Source organism: Serinus canaria, chromosome 7 (assembly GCF_022539315.1).
Source record: "Serinus canaria isolate serCan28SL12 chromosome 7, serCan2020, whole genome shotgun sequence".
NCBI classification, from domain to species: Eukaryota; Metazoa; Chordata; class Aves; order Passeriformes; family Fringillidae; genus Serinus; species Serinus canaria.
In genome coordinates this window covers 5,806,176-5,833,887 of record NC_066321.1, presented here as the reverse complement: position 1 = coordinate 5,833,887, position 27,712 = coordinate 5,806,176, and the positions used below count along the sequence as shown (strand labels likewise).

Below are 27,712 nucleotides of genomic sequence, written 5' to 3'. Positions count from 1 at the left end.
CTGTGTCTCCTTTACTGCCTGTTGTAGTGTATTGGTACACACTGATAAGATCTTGTGAGCCTTCTCTCCAAGCTGAAGAGTCCCAGTTTTCCTGGCCTCTTCTGTGTGTTAAGTGCTCTGCTCCCTAAATAGTCTTTGTGGCCTCAGGCATCTCTGGAGATGCAATGGACTGCAAAATGAATGGAAGTCAGCAGTTAGAAATGCTGAAACTCACACCAGGCTTTTCAAATTCCTGGCATGTTGTATGTGAGACCCCCGAGGGGTCACTGTACTGTGCCCTGGGGAGGCTGCACATCCTTGGGAGCTGTGTGAAAGTCAGCAATGAGAGGGACTTGAATTGCACCTACAAAGCTGGGTTTGCTTAGTTTAGAGAGGGGAACACTTGGAATGGATGCAAGCCCTTGCAATTTTGTAAATGTTATGCATTAGGTGACAGGGATAAACTTTTCTTCATGTAGTGGACAGAAGATAAAAAAGTTTAATTTCTAGGAGTGATGGTGTGGGCTAGATTTTAAGAAAAGACTTCTTGTGAGGCTTTACAGGCAGCAAATCTGGCTGTGAAAGGAGAGTGTAGGAAGCTGTAGAACTGCCTCAGGTAGTAGTTGTGAAAGCAGCAGGAGAGGGATCTCTCTGGATGTGCTTTTCCTGCACCAGGGCAGCAGCTGTGCTGAGCAGCCTCCTGCCAGTCCAGTATCCCTTTGCAATGATCTCCCAGTGGTGGCACAGGTGCCAGTGGAAGCTTGTGTGACTTGGTATTTTTAAAGTCAACATTTTTCTTGGATCTGTGCTTCTGCTTTGTGTTCATGATGTGACTTCTAAGTTTTCCTTCTATTCTACTGCATTGTAATTTTGCTGCAGCTTTACTCTTGTTCTGAGCTGGAAAAAGAATACTCATGGTGGGCTTATTAGCCCACTATGCTTTCCTCTTTCAGACATATTTGATGAAGTCTTTTATTTAAAGCTTTTTACATGGTCTGTAACATCCTTTAAGGAGTTCTCCTGAGATCCCTTTTTACTTTTCTAGCACCTGTTTTGGAAGTGTGAGTACAGCACCCAGAGAATGCAGTGGTTAAACCAGCTCTCAGTTTGCTCTTCCCACTTACACAGCCAAGGATTGTGTTTGCTTTAGTTGTAGAGACAAATAGATAAATCTTGTTTCTGTCTTTCCTGCTGCATTCTGTGCATGGATTTTGTGAACTGTGTTTCTAGATGGATTGGTCTTGCATCAACTCAGGTTAAGTAGGGAGTTAGCCTCTGCTGGTTGCAATGGTTTTCCCATCAGGAAGTTATCATCTCTGATTTCCTGAGCCATAAAGATGGGTTACTGGTAGCAGCCTGAGACCACCAGAATGTGTTCTCAGAAACAAAACCTTCCTTTATGACAGTTTGTTTCTTTGGCTTTTATTCTTTTTCCAGTTAAGGTGTTTATTTTCTTATTTATTTTTTGTCTTACTTGATTTGGTGTTCTGTTAAACAGATGTTTTTTGATGCATTTCTTAGGCTGTTGATTTATCATCCTTCCAGCTGCTGTCCTGCTGAACTAGAGGTAATTTTAAAGGAAGAAATGTTAGAGTGCTCATAGTTTCAAAATATAAATGGAACACAGAGCATGTTTCTAACCAAGCTAAATCATTAATTTGGGATGACAACTAGGTCTGAAAGACAACTTCATTTTTTTTTTTGCTTTACAGGCAATTCCACTGCAGTTAAGCAGTCCCGGTACAGGATTATCCTTCAGGATTCTGCCAGTGGGGGACAGCCATGTCCAGACACCTTGTATGAGGAAAGAGAATGTGAAGATGTTCCCATCTGTCCAGTGTATAGGTAACAACTGTTAGCTTGGAATCAGTCTCTAGGGGGTGTCCCCTTCTCCAGAAATGACTCTTGTCCTGCACAATTTTCACCAGAAAAATAACATCATTTTGGAAAATGCAGAGTTTAAAACAAATAATGTGCCTTGCAAAATAGGTAAAAGTAGAGTGCAAGCTGGAGATTTCAGTAGATCTGGCGTAATCAGAAGAAGCACAAACAGACACAGCTCCTAAAAATAGTAACCTCAGGGTCTGATATGTATAAGGAAGCTGTTACTGGGAACTCCCCCCTCATTGTATCTAAAAATCAATGTAAGCTATTTTGGGACCACAAGCCCTAGAGTGCCTGAATCATAATTGCATGGTTATTGCAGAAACTCTTGTCTTTTCCCCTGGTACTCTCACTCCAGTGAATAGTACACACTTAAAAAGTTCTGATTAGACAAATAATACTATAGAGCAGTTACTCACTGCTCTTCATTAAGATTCTGTGGCCCATCTGTTGTGCAATATTAGTAAATAGAAAAGCATTATATCTTTGCATATGAATCTCCAGCCTGCACATCCCATGGAAGATGGTCCTGGAGCAGAGTGTGGAGCTGAAGGCAGTGCCAGGCAGGAGACAAAATGCTGTGCTCTGCCTGATGCCATGGAGAGACGCTTCCCATGGCTGGCCCACCTGTGAGCATGAAAAGCAGACTGGGAACAACATCAGATGTATGAGAGCAGGAGGTGAGCCTGGTGACAAAGCCCACTGGAGCTATTTCCTGTGCATCTTACCTAACTTTGAAACATGCCCTGCAAGATGAGAAAGGGGAACATTGCTGGACAAGGACGTGGCTTCCTAGAAGGTGAAGCTGGCATCTGAATTCCAGTTCCTGGTGCTTGTGTCAGGAGCAATTACAGCTGTGTGACTCCAATTGATGGTAACTGGAGTTTGTGCTGAGATTTGTTCCCTGTTTTCCAGTTTGAAGCACTTCATTGTTGGCTGTTCTGCTGCAGGTGGAAGAGCCACCGCTGGAGCCCCTGTGTGCTGGTGCCAGCCTCGGTGCGCCAGGGCCTGCCGGGGCAGAGCGAGCCCTGTGGGCATGGCCTGCAGTCCAGGGGTAAGAGTCTCCATCCTGCCTGCCCCCAGTGCTAAAGGTGTTGCATATGGCATTTAAGTCTTTGCTCTTTTGCAGTAGGTAATTTGGAAACTGAAGTACTTGATGAAATAAAGTGTTGGGAACTGCTTCCATTATAGAGTTGTTCTGCTGTTCTGGGCATTAAAGTACCACTAACACAATAGCTTGGAGTATAGGAGGAGATCTGTGCTTGCTGTTCAAATATCTTAACCTGCTTTTCTGCCTAAAGCTGAAGTGTGTGAGCTTTAAATGAATTATCTATATAGGCCTTTATGAAGTGATCCATTCCTTATGCTAAAAATGGAAAGGATAATTTCCTAATGATTTTGAATTTTACAAATGATTTGCCTGAGGCCTGTTTTTCATTAAGACTGTTGAAGAAGTTCAGCATGGGTAAAGGATTTTGGGCTTCTGCCCTTGGCATAATTAAGCACTTAGAAATTAGTGGTCCCATTGTATGAACAGAAGTGTGGAGAAGAATGTTCAGAGTATGCATCAGTCTGTAGTGGTGCCTGCAGATGGCTGGAGATGTGGTTGTTATCAGTCTCCTGGGAAATACAATGAAACCTTTAACAAAAGATTATTTTTATTGAAAAAAAAAATTCTATACAGGTATGCTAACTGAGGAAACTTGACATAATAATTTACTCCTTCACAAAGGTAGAAGCTATTCTTTAAAGATGAAATGAATTTCTTATATAATTTGGAAACAAAGGAAAAGAAAGAAAAGCCCTGACAGTATGTGGGATGTATCTGAAAGAAGAAATGTGTTTTAAACTAAAACTCAAAGGAGTAAATATCTTTAACTAGGTTTTGACCACAAACCTTTCCAAAGGGTTTTCAAATTTGTAAATTGTATTGTTCAGTCTGGGTGAAGGGATGGTAATCTTTATGTTCTAGTAGGTGCATGAACTTTGTGTTAATCTTACTCTGACAGAATTAGAAGTATAATAGAAGAGTATCACACTTACTTTTTCTGTGTGGAGAGCCCTCCAGTAATTACCTAGGCTATGTGCTGTTCTAGGGTAATTGTGAAAAACCTACCTGGGTGACTTTAAGCAAAAATAGTTTCAGTGCCACATTCACTTTTTTTCCAATTAACTGTAAACTGTAGAGCTTTTGTAACAGCTTGGTTTTCATAATTACATGTAGTGATAGAACCACTCTGCTGGGTATTATTAAAGATGAGTGGGGTCTCAGGAGAGGGAGATCTCAGATGAAACCCATGGAAGAAGATTTTTAAAGATATTTTGTATGAACAGGAGGAGTGATTTCCACAGAGAAGGCAGCTGAAACCCAGCTGCTAACTCTGACCATACTGCGTCTGGAAAAGAAGCTCTGCTGGGTTTTCAGCAGTTCTGTATCTTGTCTGTAGAAGTGTTTAGTAAGGGAAACTTTTATAAAGGTTTTGTTAATACCTCTCATTGCTGGTACTTGAACTCCTCAGGAGTGTGCAGAAGGTGCTCTGTGTTGTCAGGGAGCAGCCCTCTAGGCAGGGGAGGTGTTTGCTTACGTGCCTTGCAGGGGCTTGTCAGTTTGTAAACCTCAACACTGGAGAACTTCTGATCCTGTCATTCTTCACTGGAAGGGGGTTTTGGAAATATTTTGGAATTACCATGTGAGGTGAGGCTGGGCATTCAGCCTGGAAGAGTATCTAGTGTGGAGTTCACAGATGAGATGGAGCCACACTTCCCAGGGATGCACAGTGAATTAACAGAAGTCACAGGCTGGAGTGAGAGAAGCTCTGAGGCTGCCCAGAGAGACTGTAGATAGCTTGGAGATACTGAACACTCCACAGAAAAAGGTCTTGAGCAGCCTTTTCTAACTTGGAGGTTGACCCTGCTTAGAGCAGGCACTGGATCCTCAGAGGTCCCTTCTGTCCTAAATTTCCTTGTATGATAGAGTGAGTCTGTGGGTGTTTTCAGGGGAATCTGGGCCATCACTGGAAGAATCCCAGGTGTAAGAGATAGTTGCTGCCTTCCTGCAATATTCAGGCATCCTGTGAATGAGCTTGCGTTTGAGGTATCACCACCACTCCACACAGTAATTGCATTACATAAAGTACAGCATCTTTAGCCAGTAAGTGCTTCTTCTCCAAAGAGTATTCATATGAATGTGCCTGGTTCCTTTTTTGCCATGTGACAGCAATTACCCTTTTACTTCTGAAGATAATCAGTCTCCCTGTTCTTTGGAGCATCCATTTTTTAGATTTTTTTTTCCTCTCCATACCCTGACTGTCATATAATAAAGAGGATTTTAGTTTTCAGTGACTGTCATATCTAGCCAATTATATAAGAACATTGAATTCATATAAATTATTTCTAAAGAAAAAAAAGTATGTGTTTATGTGTACCTATTTAGGACAATGACTGTACTGATGGAAAATGAGGTTTGAAATGACTTTCAAGCTCTGTTCTTTCTCTCAACCAGATTCTGAGATAGATAGTTAGAAATCCTGTTCCACGAGTATTTTCACTGAAATTGCATGTAAACGTACTGCATAATATGCAGAAGATATCAGAGTTTGTCTGTGAATTATAAGCAGAATAGCCAAGGAGATGACAGCTGTCTGAAGCTGCTGTTTTTTATGGTTTTATCTTGGAAAGATATTACACTAATTACAATAGCCTTTCATTTTTTATGTCAGCTTCGATGGACTAACTTATTCAGCAAGCAGTGCCGTAGAAAAGAGAAAGGTAGCCTTTAAAACTAATAAATATAGTTGTTATTTAAACTTAGTTGAGGCATGATTGGCAAAAAGCCCCCAAGACAGGGCACTCAGATAAAACAGGGTGAGGATGTTGCTTGACAGTTACATAACTATCAGTAAATGAGGAGCTTTGCAAACTTTAGTGTTGCTGAACAGCTGTCATTTGCCTTCACCAGGGACTAATTTACTAGGAGGTGTCAAGACTGTGAGAAAAGGTCCTGCTCAGGGGTGAGGGCAATCCCAAGCAGAAATACAGGCTGGGTGAAGCATGGATTGAGAGCAGCCCTGGGAAGAAGGACTTGGGAGTGTTGGTTGATGAGAAGCTCAGAGATGGCAATGTGCACCTGAAGCCCAGAACACCCTGTTCTGGGCTTCAGGTGCACATTGCCATCTCTGGGCTGCATCCAAAGCAGTGTGGGCAGCAGATGAGGGATGGGATTCTGCCCCTCTGCCCACTCTGAGACCCCACTTGGAGCTCTGCATCCAGCTCTGGGGTCCTGAACATGAGAAGGATGTGGGAAACAACAGAGATGCTCAGAAGACTCAAGGCAGGCTGAAAGCTGGGGTTGTTCAGCCTGGAGATGAGAAGGCTCCAGGGAGATGTTGGAGCCCCTTGCAGTGCCCTGAAGGGGCTTCAAGAGAGCTGGAGAGGGTGTGGAGTGATAGGGCAAGGGGGAATGGCTTTAAACTGACAAAAAGTAGAGTTGGAAGGAAGTCTTTCCTTTGAGAGTGGTTGGGCCCTGGCACAGGATGCCCAGAGAAGTTGTAGATGCCCCCATCTCTGAAGTGTTCAGAGATCAACCCTGGGACAGTGGAAGGTGTCCTTGCCCATGGCAGGGGTGGAAGGAGATGAGCAGGATGGTTTCCAATTCAGACCATTCCATGGTTTCATGAGAATTGCTGCTTCTTCAGGTGCTGTTTGGTGACTTCCCTCGTTTTGGATATTTGTGATGGAGGATCCTTCAGGAATGACCTCTCCTTTCAGTGCTGACATGAAGAGCTACCTGGGACACACACAATTTTTTGAAAAAAATGTGTTGCTCATTACAAGGGATTGTTCAGGTTTAATTAGTGGATGGAAAGCCTGTTTTAAGCAAGTGTCTTTGAAGGTTGCTTCAAACACCATTGGTGGTGTAAACAGACACGTATTAAAGACCAGATGGGTCTAATGAGACTCTGCTTTAAAAACTGGTCCTGGAAATACACTGAAAACATGATTATGAAAAAACAAGTTGCTTTCCAAAAGCAAGGAGAAGCTGCAGCAATGGAAAATGCCATGTCTTATTTCTCCTGCTCCTGCCACTTTGCTTTGATTCATTTGGAGTGTTTGACCATATTTCCCCCTCTTAATGAGACAGTAAGTCCTTCTCAGAGCTGTAGCTCCCCATCTCAAGAATACTGAAATGCTGTGACAGAGAGTGGGAAATATTTTTAGAGATAGTTTATTGATTTATGTACAGGAAAACAACAATGCACGCTCACCAATGCAGTAATAAGAAGCTGTTCCTTAGCTTTGGAGAACAGAACTCTCCCTGTCTCACCAGAGGTCATGGGGTGGATCAATCCTGGACAGCCCCATTGAACATCTCTGGGGTGTATTTCTTTTGGTTGCTCTACTGTCAGACCACACAGGATATATTTCCTTTCCTGTTTCAGCTGGGTTGTAAATTCACACCACATGGATTTTGCTAAGATGGTTTGTGTTAAATATAATCTGTTACAGTTGGAAAGTTGATGTATGAATTGACAGTGAAAACGTGGGATGCAGGCAGCACCAGACTTGGGCAATTTAAAATTCCTTCAATGCAGGTTTCTGGCTCTTGCTCTGGAGCTTTCTGTAGGGACATTACAGACAAGACTGGTTTTAGGCTGATTCAGACCAAGAGCTTATCATCATAAGAAAAAAATGGTAACAATCTGCTATCCAAGTTTCCTGAGTGTGTCTACATACAGTGATAGTTCCAGTGAAGTCTTATATAAAAGATAGACAGTACTGTGATCACAAGTCTAATAGTGACCAAGTTAATGCATCATATTAAGCAAGATGAAAGGATGAGTTTAGATATAGCCTGTTAAGATTGTATCTACAGAAATATTTCAAACAGGCATCCTTTGGCTATATTATCTCATGTATTTTCCACCAGTAACTCAGTATAATAGCCATGTATAGTCTTGTTGTTTTTCTTGCAATTATTTTATGGTAACCTCTTTATAATGAGATGTGCCATCAAAAAAGCATCAGTGTTACTCTTTTTTTTTGCTCATAAGTCACCCAACAGTTCTTATTTTCTGTTTTGTAGATAGTTAATAAAACTGCTGATTAGCTAAATGAACACATCAATGTGATTTGAGTTGCAGAATGCTTTTGCACAGAATTACCAATTTCAGGAGGTACATATTAGAATCTTGTGACAATTTTAAGGCTGAAGGCAATGTGATAACCTGAAGTTTACAAGGAATGCAATTATGATAAGTAAACGTGGCAGAAACTCAACTGCTTCTGTTTGCTGATGATGTTTTTTGAGCAGGGCTCTTGGTGCAGTCCTGTGTCAATCTGTCCAGCTGACAGTAGCTTACCTGTCATCAGCAGCTCCCTCCAGTATTAGGAAGCAGGTAGGGCAGGTAGGACAATGGCACCTTGAGCCTTAATCTGAGGGATGCTGGGTGTTCATTTGTTGGTCAGTGTTTTTCCTGGTGGTTCTAGTCTAGGTTGTAACAGGACTTAGATGGACACAAACAGAGCTGAACTTGAGTGGTCCCATCCAGAGTCCTGGTCTAGAAGACACCTGCTGGCAGCTGGTGGCATTGGGAGCAAATAATTGAGGGGGAAAATGATTACAAGTCAGGAGCTGAGTCTTGTTCGTGATACATTTGAAAAGAATGTGAAGCAGACTTTGTCTAGGATGACACTGAGGCTCAGGAAGGAGATTGCCTTTCCAGAATGAAGAGCCTTGGTCTGTTTATCAGCCATGCCTGCCCAGGGCTTCACCAGCACTTTACAGATACAATTACTCTACATCATATTGCAAATTCACAAAGATGTGTTGCATTGTTTACCTCTTCTTGCTGATAATGCCATTTTTAGCTTAAAAACAGACGGAGAGTATGAGGGGGGTAAGAAACAGCCAAATCAGAATTGATTCACTGTTCTTGTTTTTTGATAATCTGATTTCTTTCCTTGACAAGGCAGTGGGCTGGAGGTCAGGCAATAAGGTCAGTGAAAAGCAGCACAGATAATATTCCTTAACTTCAGGAAGACATCGAGTCCCGTCCCACGTGACACCCTCCCATGTGCAGGACCAAAGTGTGACCTAGAGAAATGCAGGGCGAGCTGGTTGTGCAACTTGTTGAAAAAACCCAATCCAAACTCTGTTATCAGCTATTTGCAGTCAGTCAAGAAGGCTGTTTCAGATGGCTTCTGATCACATCCTGACAGCTTCCCACAGGGGACAGGCAGCCTGGACTGCCATCAGTGCTGTCACTAACAGTGTGGATGATGAACTAGAGAGCACATCTGTAACACATCTGGGTAACTGCAAATTGAGTACTTTGAAGCCCAGACTAGAAATACATGTTGGATGAATTTGAGCATACTCTGAAATCAGAAAAGTCAAATTTTCGTTAAAGAACAAAATATCAAATGCAGCACTTGCAGTGTAGAAAGGTGGGCAGCAGTACTGTAGAGAAAGGTCTGGAATTCAGACTTATATCTGGCATTATCCTGTGGTGAGAAAACACCCATCATAAAATTATGTTTTGCTTATTTTTCCTTCGCATCTCCAAGTTCCTGAAACTTATTCTTCTGTTTCATAAAACAGAATGTATTTTTCAGGCAATCCTCCCTTTTATTTTTGTTCCATAACACCTTCTGCCACTATAAGTAATGACAAACAATTAAGGTCAGGTAAAAACACCAGAGCTTTCTCTTGAGTAATTCCAATTCCTGGTTTGCCAATAGATTCAGAACAGATTAGAAACCTTTTTTTTTTCAAAATATCCAAATTTCATTAACAGAAAGAAATTAAGTATTTAGGAGTCTACCTCTAGTGAATAGCACTGAACAAATTAAAATCTCTTGAGCTTAATGAAACTTTACCCTTGGTTTTGCATTTGAAACTAATCTTCATTCTCAGTGAACTGTGTATATCTGCACACAGGAGATGGAGAGAATGATCACTGCAGTATGGATGTGGGATTACACGAGTCCAGATTGCTTGTGTCAGATTTCTGTCAGTTTGCATATAAACTTTGGTCTGTTTTTAACTGTAGATTTGACAATAGATTTGCTTCATGCAGAAATGTGTGTCAGTGTTTCACAAAGGGGAAAACAAGGAAAAATTGAGAAGACAAAAATGCCATACTAATATCATGCATGCATATATGTTTGCATTCTTAGCCTTCCCTGCACCAGTGGAATGAGGAAGATATCCTCTCCCAGACAAATTTTCCATGGGATTAATTTTCAGTTTTGTAGCATTAGAATTGGCTGGGAGCAGGAGGGGAGGGGAGGGGTACAGATGAGGCTATAGTGAGGTATAGTGGACCAGTCTCTCTGAGCATTTTGGCTGCCTTTGATATTCCTGTAGTTTAATTTATGAGAAATAAAATCACCTTTTTTCATAGAAATCATCCTGGGCAAATTTCTTAAAACCTGGTACTGTAGCAGAGGTGTCTGTGCTAATGTGCATGGCTGGAATCTGCAGCTGGGCATTGCAGTGGGACATGGAAATTTGTCCTCATATTGTATTACATCCCACTGATCTTCCAGGTAATATGTTCCCCTAGATCAATTTTTCTTTCTTTGGGTGTGAGTTGATAGGACAAGGGGAAGAAAGATTGATACTGGTTTGCCAGTGACAGGTTATTCACAGAAGAGTGATGGTGGACTGCCCTCCTGTTTTTAATGGGGGATGTCAGCAGGCATCAGAGGACACTTAAAACTATATTTCAGCTTGGGTCTGCCCAGCTTCCACCTCAGGTACAGCTGCTCTTAGAGTATTTCATAGGCAGGAGGAGAATTGGCAAGACATTACTTTATAGACGTGAACTAATAGCAGGAGAGACTCTGAGTCATTTCTGTCACTGTAGCCTTATGCCAGCAACATAAAAATTGAGGAGACTCTTAGAGAATTTGTCCTGACAGCAATCTACAGTGCAGCATTTTATCCAAAGGCAACTCAATGATCTGTAGACTTTCCGTAAAATAAAGATGATGAAGACTGCATCAGATAAATTACATGTATTTGATTTCCTTCAAAACCAGGACAGTATATTCCACTCTGCAGAAGGGAATGAGCAGGCTCTCTAGCTGAACTATATACTGTTCCTATCTGAAAAACAAAACAAATATCAGCCTCTTAGTGCCACACAGAGCATTTGTTTTCTGGGGGAAAGGAATAAAAAGCCTTAATCAAGTAGAACGGTCTTTTGAAGCCAGAAGGCACGATCCCTGAAAATGTACACTAAGGGCATGTACCAACAGAGGGATTGTTAAAAGATCAAAATAATGAGAAGTAAAGCAGAGGGACATCAAAGCTTGCCAGGCTGTGTATTTCTGCCTTGATTAGGAGGAAGGAGGGAAGAAGGGGGGGAAAAAGGGTTTTGGATCAATAGGAAGTGGCCCGGTCACCTCAGACAGCACCATACAAATGTGTACAATTTACAGGAATTGCTGGAGCATCTCAGTCATAAAAGTCCCACAGGATCTGACAGTGCTCACACCATATTTAACAGGCACAGAGGGAGAGAGTTGAGATCATCTTATCTGAAGGAAACTCCTTTTTTAAATGTAAGGGTAGATAGATTTTCATTTTGTCTTTCATCCCTCTGATTAAGTTCAGCTCTCTTTGGTCCTCCCAAGATTTCTTTTATCTAGTGTGGAGTCTGTATGATCTAAGCAAGTATCGTTGGCAAAAGTCGTTTTTGGGGTCCTTTTTTAAATGATGGATTGTCATTAAACAGAGTATAGTAGATGAAAGAGGTCCAAAGAGATCCAAACTATGCTGAGACTTACTCAGGAGGATGAAAGGCATAATGAGAGACATAATGAAGAACAATCTCTTCCTCAAACTGGAGACAGGCCCTCTCAATTATGACTTGTTTTTACCACTAGCTTCCAGTGATTTAAAATCCTAGTTATGAGCAGTTGATTCAGACTTTGCACACAAATCCTGAGAAATTAATCTTCTGTGAGCAGTAAGCCTGGGTGGTGACACGTCATGGTTTGTGCAGAGGATGTTACAGGCTAGAGCAGCAATCTCTTCTGTGGCCATGGGTGGGTTGTAAGCAGACCTGTTCACACAGTCTTCTGTGGGCTCTTTATCAGAAATACAGGAGCCATTTCATCCTAAAACTCTGTTTTCTTCACTTAGAGCCTGAAACATGAAAGTTTCTAATCCTTAATATTTTAAATGAGCTCATTTTTATTGCTGGTTTTTGGCCCCTGTGTGTGTCTGGCATACCTCAGTTCAATGGGGTAACCCTGCTGTGAGCAAACTATTTCAGTTTTGATGATTTTCAATCTAATTGAATCATCCTTTGTTCTTGACGTATTTGTGTCCTGGTTGGTCTCCCTTTTTGTTTGTTATTTTATATAACAGTTTCACATCCCTCTTGTTCACCTCTCCATGTGCAGGCAGGCTCATTCAGTACTGATTTAAATCTACTTTTGCTTTTATAAAATTTTAATTTCCTGTATGTCACAGTTGTGCTGTTTACAACTCCAAAGACAATTCATGCCAAAGCCGCTGTGGTTCATAGGGAAATTGTTAAAAATTCATCTGAACTGAGCAGGATAAGATCCAGGTTCTCTTGGAAATGACCTTAAGAGAACTTTTCTTCAAATAGACATTTTAAATAGGAAAGCTTGAAGCATGACCAAAAATAAGCCAGTTTATTAAAAGCTTTTATATACTCTTAGTTGTCAGGAAAACACTAGAGATGTTACTTTCGCAGTCTTAAGCCAAATAACCTCTTGCTTGTCCATAATGGTTTCAGTCAAGTGGATTATCAGCTTGTGAGACGTTCCAAAGCCATTAATTGGAGGAATGAAGACCAGTTGTTTATTCTTACAGTATGGTAGAACCAACGGGGTTTAATCTGAGATGTAGGCAATACTGGGTTGAAATGCTGATCCTGTTTAAATCAATGAAACATTCAAGGACTCTGTCAATTGTTTTGTCTTCCCCCTCTTACCTCCTGGGAAGAAAACAAAACAACAAACCCAAACAAGCAAACATCCTCCCCCCCAAAAACCCTGAACAAAAACCCAAACCAACAAACAGAAAAACAAATCAACAAACAAACCCAGCTGTTGGTGAAAGGAAAATAGGGATGTTGAAAGGAATGCAGAGTTTGATTTATAGCATATATTGTTGTCAGACTCCCAAGGTTTGACCTGTCTGGGGAATTTCCTTCAGAGGAACACGATAAAAGTTTCAGTTTGCATTTTCCCTTTTTCTGCATTACTTAGAAAGCACTTCGTATTGGAAATTATTGAGTAAAGTTCCTTTCAATAATTAAGAACTAATACTCACTGTGAATATTAGCATCCTAAATGGCAAAGCTCATCAATATGGCTTACCATGAATCTTCAAGCACCAGAATTTTTGAAGTGTCATGCCACAAAGGTGTAAAAGGAATCCTGATGTCATGTTTGTTGACTCTGAATTTGTATATTAATGTTACTCCAATTGCTTTATGTCTGCAGTAGAGGTTTTAGACATGAGTTTTCAATTTCAGAATAAATGAATAACCTTGAATCAAACTGTCTTTCAAAATTCCCAGCATCTGTCTTTCAAACAGGTGCACTAAAGTGACAGAACAGTAACTGGAAGTGACAGGGATGCTTATGAAGTGCTTGCACTTGTGAGAATACAGCAGGTGTCTGTGAACTGGTCGATATTACATTTGCTTTGGGTGTCCAGTGGTGCTCCTTTCTGCTGGCACAGTTTCTAAATATGTTCAGAAATATTAAAAATTCTGAGTGGTGTGTTTGACACTTTCTAAACTGAATCTGATGATTGCAGTAGTAATACTTCCAAACATTTTTCCTGTTGGAAACAACCCTTCTCCACTTCCCTTATTGTCATCAATTTGGTTCTGAAGAGACTCAGGAGAAGATTCCGTTTTCTTTCTTTATAATAAATCAAGTGGAACTTCATCCAAAAATTGGAATTCCCCTGGAATAAAATTACTACAGAAGAAAAAGCCATCTCTATACCTTGATGGCAATAGATAGTAATGAAAAATATGTCACCTTCTAACAAAGATTTTTCTAAAGTCAATTTTTTTGCTGGCAGCTGCTGGTTTTACCAGGTGCTTGTATCATTTATTAAAGGATTGCTGATATTGGCTTTGTGAAATAAGGAAAGTTTTGAATAATGTATTCTGGTATTTGATAGAGTTCTCCTGAAGCAGAGTATTTTGTAGTGTTAAATTTGGATCCTGGATGTGAAGCCTTGTAGGGAATGTTACTTTTTACTGCTTTTCTGATCAATTCAGGTCGGTACTATTGTTTCTTTCTGACAGTTCACTGAATTTTCAGCCCTGCAATCATATATTTGTTGTCTTTGATGTGCCCCAAGGTGATTGAAGTTATATCTTTCCTGCTGTCTTTTAGATATCAACTTTTTGTATCTAAGTTTTTATCCAGGTCTTTGTGTATGCAGAGGAAGTGCCTGAACTCGAGGTATGCAGTATGAGGGGATCTTACCAAGCTATTAAAATGTGATAGGCTTGTCCAAGGCCATCTACTTCAGCCTTTGTTTAATTCAGGGTGAAGGAGATCAGCGCATCCTCGGGGGATGCCGGACGTGCCGGGCAGCGCTCCAGCCACGGCTGGGACACGTGGCCTTCCCCAGCCACTGCCCTCTCTGAGCACGGGCCTTTGCAGCCACTTATTTATTCCTTGTGCTCCTGGAGGGCAGCTTCATAATAGGCACTTAACAGCATTTGAGAAAAATCAAGCATAAGTAGGCCTGCAGAAGTGAGCAGCTAATGCAGACATGAACTCTTGAGGGCATTTGGGCGATTATCTCTGCTGTTGCATTTTAACCCCAGAACACAGGATGTGGTCACAGACATTCCGTGTTCAGGGCACAGTGGAGAATTTGTGGGACTGATGCCTCAGGTTTCAGCTTTTATATTTTTCAGATTCTGTACTGCTTTAGTGTGTACTTCTGAATTTCATATTAGGGGACAGTGAGCTCTCTTCACAGAGTAGGGAGACAAAACAATTCTTTCTCTAACTGGGGACCAAGGACAAATGATCCAAATCTCAGGCCCAAGAGCACAAACAGTGTGGGCTGAAGAGAGAAAAACAAGGGTGGGACTTCATAACCTAAAGCTATAATTGGATAATTAGCTCCAATATGCAAATGGATCAGATCTTATAAAAGTGAGAGACCCCATGACCGGTCAGACATTTTGTGACCATTTTGGGTTCACCTGGGGTGTAGCCCTGTCTGGGCTCTTGTGCTGCCCAAGGTGCATCCATTGAGGCCTTCTAATCAATCCCTAGTTTATCCTTTAGCTCTGTCTAGTCTCTGTTCTAGGTCAGCCTTCACAAGGCATCAGGACAGATCAGAGCTGCCCTGTTGGTGACGAGTTGCTTTGACCAGTAGATGCTTTTTCAGAACCTTTTTGCAGTGTTTACTTAGTGGAGAACACAAAAAGCAGTGCTGAACTCAATCCTGTGGGATTGGATGGGTTTTGTGCAAGCCACGTTGCTGATGTAGTTGCATGTGAGCAAACCTCCAAACACACAGAGACAAATTTGTGCTTCATAGCTAAATACATACCTTCAGTGCCTGGTTTCATGGAGTACAAATTTTCCTGTAATCTAAGCACATCTGCTCATTATAATTAACTTGTGTGATGTGTGAAAAGAAGAGCTACATCAGCTCTATGGCATGGCTAGATGGATTGCTTCCTCTCTGTTCATCACAATGATTAATTGTAGCGTTTATAGGAAGATGGCTGGTTTTTTATTAATTTTTGGGTTTAGATTATATATCTGGCCCTTTTTTAAAGCTTATTTAAATGTTAATTCTCTGCAAATCTGATATAAAAGCATAAACTTTGTAATTTTAAATACTTTGATGAGAAACACGGCAAAATGTCTCAAATTGTCTTATCTGGAGCCTTTCAAAGATGCCTTTCCTTGTTAGATGAATTTCACAGGTAACTGTAAATACTGGAGACAACCATGAAAGAAATGTGGGATTATTGAGTTTCATTTGACCCTAATTGCTGGTGTTTCCAAGGGGCAGACTTAATAATAATGAAACATATTAGCAGTTTGCAGTTAGTTCTGTGGTTTTGCAAGTATTACATTTTTACTATGAATGAAATAATCACCTAATGTGTTTCCAGAAGTTAAATACACTTAGTTCTCAGGCTGTATTTGAATAAAATTTGATTATATGCTTTGTGGAATGTAAATGTTCAGGCTTGCAGTGGAATAAGTGATGGGACACGAGCACAGCTGTCAAATAGGTTGATGAGGGGAGCCCAATGATCCTGTTGTATTTTCTCCCAGTGCAGTCATCGTCATCTTCCGTTACTTGCAAACGAGTTAATGTGTTCTGTAGATGGAATTCAGCCACAGGTTTTTATTGCTGTGGAGTTTGCACAGTCAGAATGGCAGAAGCAAAAGAAATTATGTGTGGAGAGTATTGAGCAGAAGTCTGAAACTTGGGTAAAGTTGCAGGAGGAGTGAACCGAATTTAGCTTACTATTAAAAAATCTTTCTTGGTTGCTCAAATCAAATTGATTAAATGATAAACAAAGTACTTTCTTGAAATACCAGTTAACTGGCATAAACACCCTGATTGAATTATGCTGCAAACAGAACACCATAAGGGAAAATGTCTTTACCAGTTACAGTTATATCTTTTTTTTTTTAAGGATTTCTTATTAAAAATTTTGTCTCAGGGTTTGCTCAGAAGATAAACTAGACTCAACAAAGAAGCTAATGCAAAAATAAGCTATTGCAGTGGCATCAATGAACAGATACAATAAGCAAATAAGCAATTTGCAAATAGAGAGTCAACATCCCATGAAATGTTTATAAAGGTAATATTTAAGATCTCATAAAATCAAATTGTATTCAGATACAATAACAAAATTCTGTAATAAACCAGTGGTGAATAGTCAGAGATTATCATAAAGCAAAAGGCTGTATTCCATTTCAGAGGTTTTCTTTAGTGCTAAGCATTCTATGGGTTTTTATGTCAACTCCACCCAGTCTTTGCATACCCAGTTACTCCTGGTTAGAGTGTGCACATCCAAATCAAGCTCCTGAAGGCATGTGCTTTTTGGTGCAGTGTAATTTAATTACTAAGGAAGTCATTTAGGATTCACAGTGCTGAGCATTTTTAGGAGTTTTGTCCTCAAGGAAACAAACTATTCTAAAATAAGGCTATTGTTCTTTTAGTTTCACTGTGTCCATCAGCCTAGTGCAGAGAGAAAGTTGATGTATTTAATTTTTTTCCTTTTTTTGGTATAGGTGTCCCTGTTGGATGATTATTTGTTCCAGTGTTTTTGAGCAAGTCAAAAATAAGCTGATGTTCACCTCTGACACATCAAGATCTGTTCCTCTAAGTTTGCTAGAGCCAGGATGCATTAGAGCAGACACTTTTTGGAATAGCTGGTTTATCCTTGACAGCCCTTTTCCTGTAAGAAAATCCACTCCCAGGAGTGGCCTGGGAAGGGTGGTGAGAGCCTGGGCCAGGTTTCCAGGGGGTGAGTGGCACAGTGGAGGGTATCTGGCTTTTTCCAGGACATTTGCAGGAAGATCCTTTGTTACCTTTAATGCCCATTGCTAATACTGATTTTGCATGTTTGTGCTGCAGCCTTCTGCTAATCCACAGGAACCTGACCTAATTTTCACCTTTTTTGTTGTTGTTGTAGTTCCAAGGGCAGTGAATATCTTTTGGCTGAGCTCAGCTGATCTCTCATACTCCACATTATCCCCACTGTGGTTGTGCCCATTCCGTCACAGGAGAGCTTTCACTTTGGTTTTTCTCTTTTTTTTCTGAGCTGTACCTTTCTTCAGTTTTCTTTTCCCTGCCAGCCCAGCTTTCCAGCATGCCATACTTAGTTTTAATGCAAATATGTTTATATGAATGTGTTTGTCTACCTGCTCATCATAGCTGTTCCCCATTGGTTCCTGCTCATGGCTTATGCTCTGTGCTGAGTGGAATTTACTCTGTTTCCACCCTGACACACCAAATTTTACCAGTCATTCTCTATAAACTGTTTCAAAGATGGAAAAGAAGTAAAATTAATAGACAAAATACTTTTCACCATAATTTACATGCCCTTACAGAAGTGCTATACCCCCTTTTGTTACTATTCCAGTCATGTGAATTGTGAACCTGTTAAATATTGGCTGCAACATAGTTTCACCCCAAAATACATGTTAGTGTGATAACTGTGTAAAAATTTTCAGTCTGTTTTTAAGTAAATATGTTCATATTGTGCCACCTTAGTTATCTGAGATGAACTGTGATGTGAAGATGATGGAGGAGCCATCACAGTTTGGGAGAGGGATTTGGGTGTCTCACCTGGCACTGCCTGTATTTCACAATGTGGGTACATTGGACAGCCTGTGGGGCACAAAAATTGGGTCCCACCTTTTTATTTCCTCCAGTAAGTTGCTCTGAGAAGAGTTGTTTAACTCTGGTAGCAGGTGACTGTTTGCTGTTTATTCAGTGTTTTTGTAGGTGTAGCAGATTTTTGGTTGATAAAGAATAATTTGATTTTGGGAGGTGATTCTATATAATGTGCTTGTTTGAGGTTGTTGCTGAAGGCTCTCACTGTAGCTGTAATGGAAAGTGTCTTAAACTGCATTTTAAACATATCCAATAGAAAGGTAGATTAGCATTAGAGAGTTAAACATTTCCTAACTTCTTCACAATCTTTGCTCATGCTTTTGCTATGACACAACCAATCTTATATCTTTTAACTTAGATGTAACCCATGTCTTCACTTCCAGTGAACACTTATGTTTTTTGGAATAAGTTTATGTAACACTGCAAAACAAGCTGTTGTTATATGTAGGATACAAGAATCTTTTCAAAGCACCAAATGAATCTCTGGTTTTTTTTGTGTTTTTACTCTATTGGAAAACATGGGAGTTTCATCAAGATTTCTCATTTATTGATAGACACATCAGTGTTGGTAGCTCATCTTTTTTTCCTTTTATTAGAAAAAATTGCATTTACTGAGTTGAGCAGAGAAAGAGATTACATCCTGTGTATGTGGTTTATACAAGTGCACAGTTCTCATCACTCCCAGGAGATAATGGGGTTTGGGGTGGGTTTTTTTTAAATTTCACTGTATTTTTACAGTTGCATGAATACCTAGGACAGTGGGTTATTCGTTAAAATAGCCATTTTATGGATTCCTTTATGATTTTCAACAACTAGAGAAAAACTTTTTTTCATATTGATGTAATCAGTAACTCTACCAACAGTACTTTTGATGCCTTTTCTTTACTTTAGACAAAGTCCAAATTTGTATATATTAACCATACACATTCAATATATGGTATTTAATTTAATTTAGGATTATTCTTTTACTTTGGAACCTTACATGGAAGGCTATGAGGATGTCTTTGGTTCACACACCTAATGCTTTATGAGACAAAAAAGTAATTCAGGCTCTGTAGTCACCATGCTACGTAATGACTGAGTCATAATTTTTGAATTGACAGTCAGCATATATTAAATCAGATCATCTATTTGAAACAGTTGTATTTCATAAACTGTAGCTGACAGTTTATGATCTTATCTGGGAGAACTCCTTTCTTCCTTCGTCTTGCCTCAAAACTAATACCCATGCAACTGAACTTTTGGTAGAAGTCAAGGTCACAGCTTTGGAATAAAGTTATAAATGGGAATTGCCTGTCTTCGTGTTGAAAAGGTGAGTAAATCAAAAGTACTGATATGGTAATCTTGCAGTGTGTTCTCTTGCATTTTATTGAAACAAAATGATAAGTTTTCTTGACTTTCAAAAACTGATCTTGGTGAAACTTTCTTTAGAAAGCATCTTAATAATCCTATTTCACAATGCCCTTAAAAAATAAATTTAAAAAATCAAGAATGGCAGTAAATTATAAGATGTGTATCTGTATATCTTGATGCCAGATCACACAACTTTTCTGGAAGGACAGGAGTCAGGAGCTTGAGGGTGTGATCCTCTCTGGGTGGAAGAGATGCACTTGGAGTTGAACAAGGGACTGCTGGATACTCCCAGCCTGTCAGGCTCCAGTTTCCATTCAGATTCTTTATTCTTTTTCTGTGTTTCATCCTTTCCACTGCTGGGTTTTTCACTGAAATTTTGAACTGTGGGCAAAATTATTTTCAAAAACTGGCTCTTGATGAATTCTTTCTTACCCTTTTTTTTCTCAGTACACAGCAGTGAGTTCTGCTGATGTGAGGTGGAGAGTCAGTAAAATAAAAATCAAAGTTGCCTCCGAGGATCTTCCTCTGCCTTATTTGTTGATTCAAACTTTCCAGCTTAATCAATTTTTCTTTATTCCTTGTTGGCACCAACCTTATAGACCTGAATGAAGGCAATGGTTTTCTTCAAATATGTTGTTGCTAAATTGTTCATTAATTTGCAGTGAAGAACCTATATATTATACACACACACAATCTCCATACTTCCCCATTAGTGCTGCCTTGATCAGTTGAAAAGTAGTGTTACATTCAAGGGGTTTTCATGAGGGAGTGGTGGGGGAAGAAAAAATGTCTTAAATGGCAAGATTTTTTTTTCCTGAAATGAATTATGCATTATTCTGAGTAGGTGAGGACCGTGAATGAAATACTGGCATTTAATAATGTAATGCCAGAACCTCCTGGCATAAAGTTCAGTAGCTAGACCAATATTTAAACTGTTGAGCAACGTTATTGCTCTACTAAACCTCATCACTTCGCATTTCTCTCTGCAAGACCTAGTATTGCCTCAGGCTGTAAATGCAAGATGAGATTTTATTATAAGTCTCCTGGATTAGGTACACAGGAACCACACTGGTTGACAGTGGCTTTGATATATATGAGCAAAAGTTTATATAGTCATTTTTGCTGCGTTTCCATTCTAAAAGTTAATTAACTGATAAGATATAACCCTGGAGCGTGGGCCTTCTGACAGGACAAGACAAAGGTTTAGAGAGAAATTGAGACAAAGGTCTGATGCAGTGAATGATGGAGGAAAGGCAAAATGCCAGAGCAGTAGCTCAGAGAATGTCTCACTTCTGTGTAGCTGTACAATCTGAATTTATTTGCCTGTGCCATGTCAAACTTGCTCATAGAAACAAATTACTATGAATTCCTGCTATGCTGTATTTATATTTTCATTATAGCAACAGCAAGAGTTGTTCTCCCAAGTACAGCACATTTGTATGGAAAGTTCCCTTTCCTCTGTGCTTTTGATGAATTAAAAAGCTGCTATTTACTGTTTCTTTGAAATACACAGTTAAAATTCCAAATATCAGTTCTCACTTCTGAAAAGGAAGTGTGACGTGAATCTTGATGGATTTTCAAAGTATTCAGCTGGTTTTGCATTGAATTTTGTTTCCTAAATAACTTATACTAAAGTGGGAGAAATAATTACCACTTTGGGAAATTTTGGAAGTCCCTCTGGTTATGTTCCCTTGTTTTTAAGGGTCGTGATAGTGCTGGGCGTGATTGGAGATAGAATTTGTTCCCTCTTCAGGGAAGGAAGGGTCAGATGTTCCTTTGGGCTTCGGGTCACTGAGGCAGCCTCAGGTCTGCTCCTGAGTGATGCCCTCCCTGGCTGGGTCCTGCCTCTCCAGAGGGGAGCACAGCCCCTGCAGCTGCTGGGTGTGGACAGGGCTGGGAGGGGAATTTCTGCTCTTACAGGAGGTGGAAGCTGATGATAAATCCTTGTGGCCCAGCCACTCTCAAATGAGCATGTGAGGTAAATGTGGGTCTGCTGTTTTTGCAGTGGCACAGTGTGAATAGCCACCTCCACTTCTAGGAAATTTTATTCCAATTTAATTTCCAAAGATGACCTTCCCCAGCTTTTAAGTGCTCCTCAATTTGAACCTCTGATCTTGTAATGACAGTTGGCAGAAACCTTCTGCATCAAAAAGATTCACACAGAGAGCAATTTTATGGGAGAAACTGCTCTGAGCTCCAACAAAGGTGAACAAAACTTCACAGGTGAAAAGAGGGTATAAACTGAGAGTCTAACTGGTGATTTATTATAGCCAAGATTAAAATGATTTGTACTGGAAAGACTGTAATAAAGGAAAATGCAGCACAGTGCAGTGTCCCAGGCTGTATTTGCCTGGAATGAAGATTACTAATCCTAATAATCTTTCAGCAGGGTGGAAACTATTTCTAGGTCTGATGCAATTTATGCTCTATCGTATTTTCTTTTTTTTTTCTTTTTTGCATTTAATTGCTTTTTTTTTCATTTAAGTAAGCAATCAATTATATTATCTGTACCAATGGTAAAGGAATCATGATAGAGAACTTTCTGTGTCCAAATGCTATACATGAATAGACATGATCTTATTGTGATCAGTGTTTGGATTGTGTAATTTTTTAGAAACAAGTGCTTGCAAACAAATGCTTTATTCATAGAAGAATCATTAAAAAAAATATAAAAGGATTTGTCATTTTCCTATTCAAATAATTGTGAGTTTTCCCATTGTTTCAGCAGTAATGCAATCTGCTTTATTACCCCCCCAATTACAACAACTCAGTGAAAATTTAAGATTAATAGCAGAAGCCAAATAAGAAATGTTTCTTTTTTTTCTGCTCATAAGAAAGGAAGAGAAGATCATTGCATGAAAATCACAAAGTCCTGTAAGACAACTCCCTTTGCATCTTCTCTGATCTTCTGCCTTGTTTTTAAGAGACTAGAAGGAAAAAACAAATAGTCCCTTTAGATCTGTTAGCTTCAAAAGAGAAGAGAAAAAAGGAATGTACTGGCAGTGAGAATGGTCTGAACAGCAAACCTGAAGGAAGATGGGTGTAATTATTTTTATTATTTTTAAGAGGCAAAGCTATTGGATCTGCTTGATTCACACACAAAGTTCATTTAGCATGAGCCAGGAAATACTTATTTAAATCAGGGTCTTTTGTATGCCCAGTTTAGAAATACAGCCTTCTTGGACTGTTTGTCTCTCCTGGGGGATTTGGGTGTCTTGGTTTTGTTTTTCTTCTTTTTTTGTTTTTTTTTCCTGATACAGAATGGATTCCCTGACATAGGGTTTCCAAAAAACGCTTTTCGCCTGCACAGTAGGAATGTAGGAATGTTGGGGAAAAAGTAGGAAAAGCCATTCTGGATGGATAATTTACATATTATGTATATATGTATGGAACTCCCACACATCAGAGTGGGACTTTGCTCTTCCTGGGATTCCAATCTGCGTATTTAGGTTTCCCACTGGGTAAATCTCCTGAAAACTCAAACATTTCATTTTTCAAGGCTGTGGGAGGGAAATTTTTCACATTCTCTTTCACATTCTCAATGCCTCTGTTACCTTTAATCTAAATACAGTGTCTTTACTGTACTTACCCTGTGCTGACCCTTGAATCTCAAGTCCAGTATCTTTATTTTTCTCTCATGAGGTGGACAATATTGTATGATGGCTGAAAGATACTTAATTTAGATAACATGAATTATTTGAGTATGCGTTTTTATTAGTTTCAGTCAAAGTAATTTCAGTTGCATTATCAGTTTTAGACTGGAGATGAGTAGCCAGACTTCAGACCTCAAAGCATTTAGTATTCTTATCTATTTTTTACGGTAGAAAAGTGATAGTTAGAGTGGAAAGTTTTATGCAGGACCATATATACAAAATCCACTGGTATTTTAGAAAACTTGGAGAGCAGTTTCCATGAGGTGAATGTAGATTAGGACGAGTTGAAAAGCTGTTGAAGGGCCTGTGGATGTCCCACTAGCTTTAGCTCCTGGTCCTCAGCGAGGGGGCAAGAGCAGTGTGAGTTTGGAATACCAAAACGAGAAGAGCCAGAGCTGGGGAATGGGGAGCTGGGGAGGAAAGGTGGATTCAAGCCTTGAGGACCATCATATTTTAAATCTAATGTTGGAGCAGTTGTGAATATGTGGGTGTGTTTGTGTTGTTCTGGATTTAGTATCTGTGATTCACTGCAAAGGAAGTCAGTGCTTGCTTAATCAGCTGAGTAATTTTCCAGCATGAGTTACTAGAAATACTGTAATGTTGTGTTTGTTTTCCATTTTCTCTCTCTCTCTCGTGTTATTTGGCATATTTGATTCTCTGTATTTACTGTCATCTCAATGCATGTATTTATAGCAGGATGGCTTAGTCTTATTTTCAAATTGTGCAATAAATAATTCATCTTAAATATAACTTGATGATAGGCACTACAAAGAAATTGAACTCGAGTAATTTTGGTAATTGTGGGCCACAGAAAGAGGAAAAAAATTAACATGTTTTTGTATTTTATGTTCTCTGAAAGGAGTGTAATTTCTATCATTAATCATCTAATGCACTTCCATTGATTTTAATAGAAAATGAAAGTAAAAGCAATTCTAAACCTTTAATAATGTTTGGGAGAAAAGGGAAAAATTGTGAAAGATTCTTTAGACTGATTGCATAATGTAGAAGCACTCAGATTGCAGCTATTCTCTGGACAAAGTAAATTTGAAACATTAAAAACTCATACTATTTTGCCTTCCTGGCCAGGCAGAGTCTGAACCACTTAGAATATGAAAACACTTGTATAAAAACAGTGCTCAACATTAATGTATCAATCCTGTGTTCTGCATTCAGTGTGTGGGTGGGAGGAGGAATGGGCTTTACAGCAATGTACTTCTCTCCTGCCCCTCCTCAAACAGTGGGCAGTTGTGATTCACAGATGAGGAAAAATAAAACCTCAAGTCACACAGCTGGGCAAAGTTGACATGTGTAGCTCAGCTCTTACAGCAGTTCAGATCCTGTATTCCAAACCAAATAATTGATCACCCCATCCTTGAATATCAAATTAAAATTGCACTCTAAGGGGTTGTTTAAGATGGAAGAGAGGTGAGTCCAGTTGAAGGAATTAAATGGTGCTGGAGGTGCCCTCCCACCACGCTGGCCCTCAGCTGCAGCTGGAACTCCTTCTGAGGCTTCTGTGCCTGCATTAACCCCATGCACATCTTACTGTGGAAAGGCTGCAGAGACGAACCAGCCTAAAGAGCAGCCACAACATGGGCCTTTAGCTTGAGAAGGATGTTCACAGTTTTGCATGCTGTTTTTCCCTCCTTTCTAATTCTATCCCAAACTTCTCCCCTTTCCCATTCCAATGTCTTCTCCATGCTGATGCTCTGCACCTGACTTTTCTGCCCATTTCTTCCCTGACCCCTTTTCATGCAAATCATTTCAGTTGCTTTCCTTTATCTTTCAGTTGGTATTTACCATCTTTATTGCATCCCAAGCTCATCTCGGGCTCCCCTTGTTTGTTTATAGAGCCTGTTGCTTGGGATCTGTGTTTATTCAGTGCTCTGTTTGCGTGGTGGCATTTGTCAGCCCTTTAGCACTTCTGTCAATATCATTAATAATTACAGGATGAGAAACTGGTGACCTCAGAGACAGTTTTCTTGCTGAATAACTAGGTGTCCCAGCTCTTCCTCAGTTATTTGTATGAGATTTGTGTCTATGATGTCCTTGCTGGCATCATCTGTTCTTTTCCTCAGACTTACTTTTAATGGTTATCCTATGGTGTGTTCTGTAAGTCCAGACTTTGGACACACTTCGTGGCAGGGAGTGCTGCCATGCAAGGGGGCTGCCACAGGGATGGAGTTGAGTGTATATTTATGTCCTTATAGAATCAGGACTTGAAACTTCAACCTGAGTCTCAGCTGAGCCTTATTTTATGTCTTCTATTCTGTCTGCTTCTGGCCTGCTATAATTAGGGGTTGCATTAACATACCAATAATAGTGTAAATGTTCCACCTGGGATTCTGAAGAAACTTGTAAGTATGAAGAAGCATCAATACAGAAAATAAATGTGGTCATCATGAGTTATGGGACTAAGAGTAAGCAAGTCTAGACCCTTATGGTATTTTATTCTTTAATTTTCTAATATGTTATCTCTTAACTTCTTTTTCACTTACTAGTAGTGATATGTGTAAGCAATGATGTGTTATCTCATTACACTGAGGGTTACCAAGAATTATTATGCAACAGAAGTGAGGCTTTCTCTGAACAAGAGGGTAAACAGCTGTATTAAAATAATTGCTTTGACTTTACATGCTGGCTTTGATTTTTCAACAATTCTTAGAATTTGAAGACAGGGAAGATTATGACCTTATTTTGCCTTTAATGCCTCTTGGCATTAAAGCTCTTGTCTAGCCTCATAGCTCATCCTGTTGTTCCTGTACTAATTCCAGTCATTTCATTTGCACTACTGCATAGCTTTAGTTTTAGTGTTTGGCCTGAGTGTACCTTCCTGGAGTTATCAGTCATGGTTTTCAGATGTTCTAATGACATTTAATTCCAGAGTTTTGAAAACACTAATTTACTTTTCCCAAATTGAAAGTGCCATGGTACAATATAATTTTACTGGTTCATAGTTGATACTCTCAGTCTTTAGCTTTTTACCCTTTGGAATCTGTTGGAATGCATTTTTAAAGGAGAATTGATTGTAACTTTGGTAAATGAATATGATTACAGAGGCTGTCTGTAATTGGATTTTTACTTAAGAGGAATTAAATTTATGTTATGTTTCCTTATTGGAGGCAGTGCTGTGCCTGTACTCTTTCTTTCTCTGTACAATTCCTTTACTTAGGATCATCTCCAATGCTCTTAAGTCAGGCACGAGCACCTGAGAGCACCTGAGTCCCCTCAGTTTGATGCTGACACCCTGCTTTGGTAATGATGTAACATCATCCAAGGATGCCTTCAGTGCCTCTGCAATCTGACAGTGTGCAAACATTTGATTTCACCATCTAAAAGTTTATAGGAGAAGTGTCTGTTATTTACTTTCAATTTAGGAGAAATGTAGTTACAGAATGTAGCTCCCATATGCTTGTGTGTGCCATATGCTGAGATGCTGGCACACAGACACACTCTTGTGGGTGGGAATGCAAAGCCAGAAGACAGAGACTGTCATACTGAATATCCCCTTAGCAGTCCTTGCTCAGTCTCCTGGCAGGGCCTTGTAGCAGCAGAAAGGGAAATTTGCTCCCCAAGCTCTACATTTAACACTTGACTTAAGCCTTGAAGCAAAGCAGTTGCATCTGCAGCTATTTTCATTGCTCATATTAATTGCTATGTTGTGTTGGCACCTTCACAGGTGCATCCATGCAATCTGTTAAACAATTCCAGCCCTTCCCTGAAAAAAAAGTTTGGTTTTTTTTTTCCTTTTAAACCTGGCTACCTTTCATTTTAATTCATGATCTCATGGTTATCATTACAAGAGAAAGTGTTTTGGTTTTTATGTTTTTTGTGACAGCAGTTCTTTTTATATCAGTGGAATTGCATTAAAATGCCATAAATGCCATGCCATAGTTTGGCCCCAAGTATTTAATTCCAGTTTGCTAGGGTTGACTGGTGGTAATAAAAAATAATAGGAGTTCAAGAGGAAATCCTGCATTTCCTCTCTTGGTGGGAATGAATATTTTAATTTGAAAGCCTTTATCTGGAAGTGTCCAATTATTAGCAGTTTTAGTCATATGTTTGTGTCCATTTTAAATGCTTTAGAGATGGTAGAAATCACACATTATGCCTAGGATGGATTTGTTACTCTGATTTTTTTTCTCTGTGCATAGGACTGCAAATGGACTGCATTTGCTCTCTGGGGGTATCCCGCTTGAAAAAACAAAAGAAATGTTGACATAACAGAAATAGCTTTGCAGTATGAGTTTATTTAAAACCATTGTGACAGAACTGAGGATTAAGGGGAAATATTTTTATGCAGCATAAACCACATATGAGCCAAACCAATCAGTAGTTCGAAACCACAGAGGATAAATAATTTTACTTTCCTGAAGGTTCACTGAAAACAAATTTCTCTCATTCTCTTACCAGAAGTGCCTGTATATGAAAATATTTTTCTCTC

At 39.6% G+C, this 27,712-nt stretch overlaps 1 protein-coding gene across 1 annotated transcript in view; it reads left to right on the top strand.

Moving 5' to 3' along the window:
- THSD7B (thrombospondin type 1 domain containing 7B) overlaps nt 1-27,712 on the top strand; it is a 297,684-nt gene that overhangs the window by 171,624 nt on the left and 98,348 nt on the right. The window contains exons 12-13 of the mRNA XM_030241847.2: nt 1,692-1,824; nt 2,814-2,917. Of these exons, the coding sequence (XP_030097707.2) occupies nt 1,692-1,824; nt 2,814-2,917 (237 nt within the window). The remainder of the gene's footprint in view (nt 1-1,691; nt 1,825-2,813; nt 2,918-27,712) is intronic.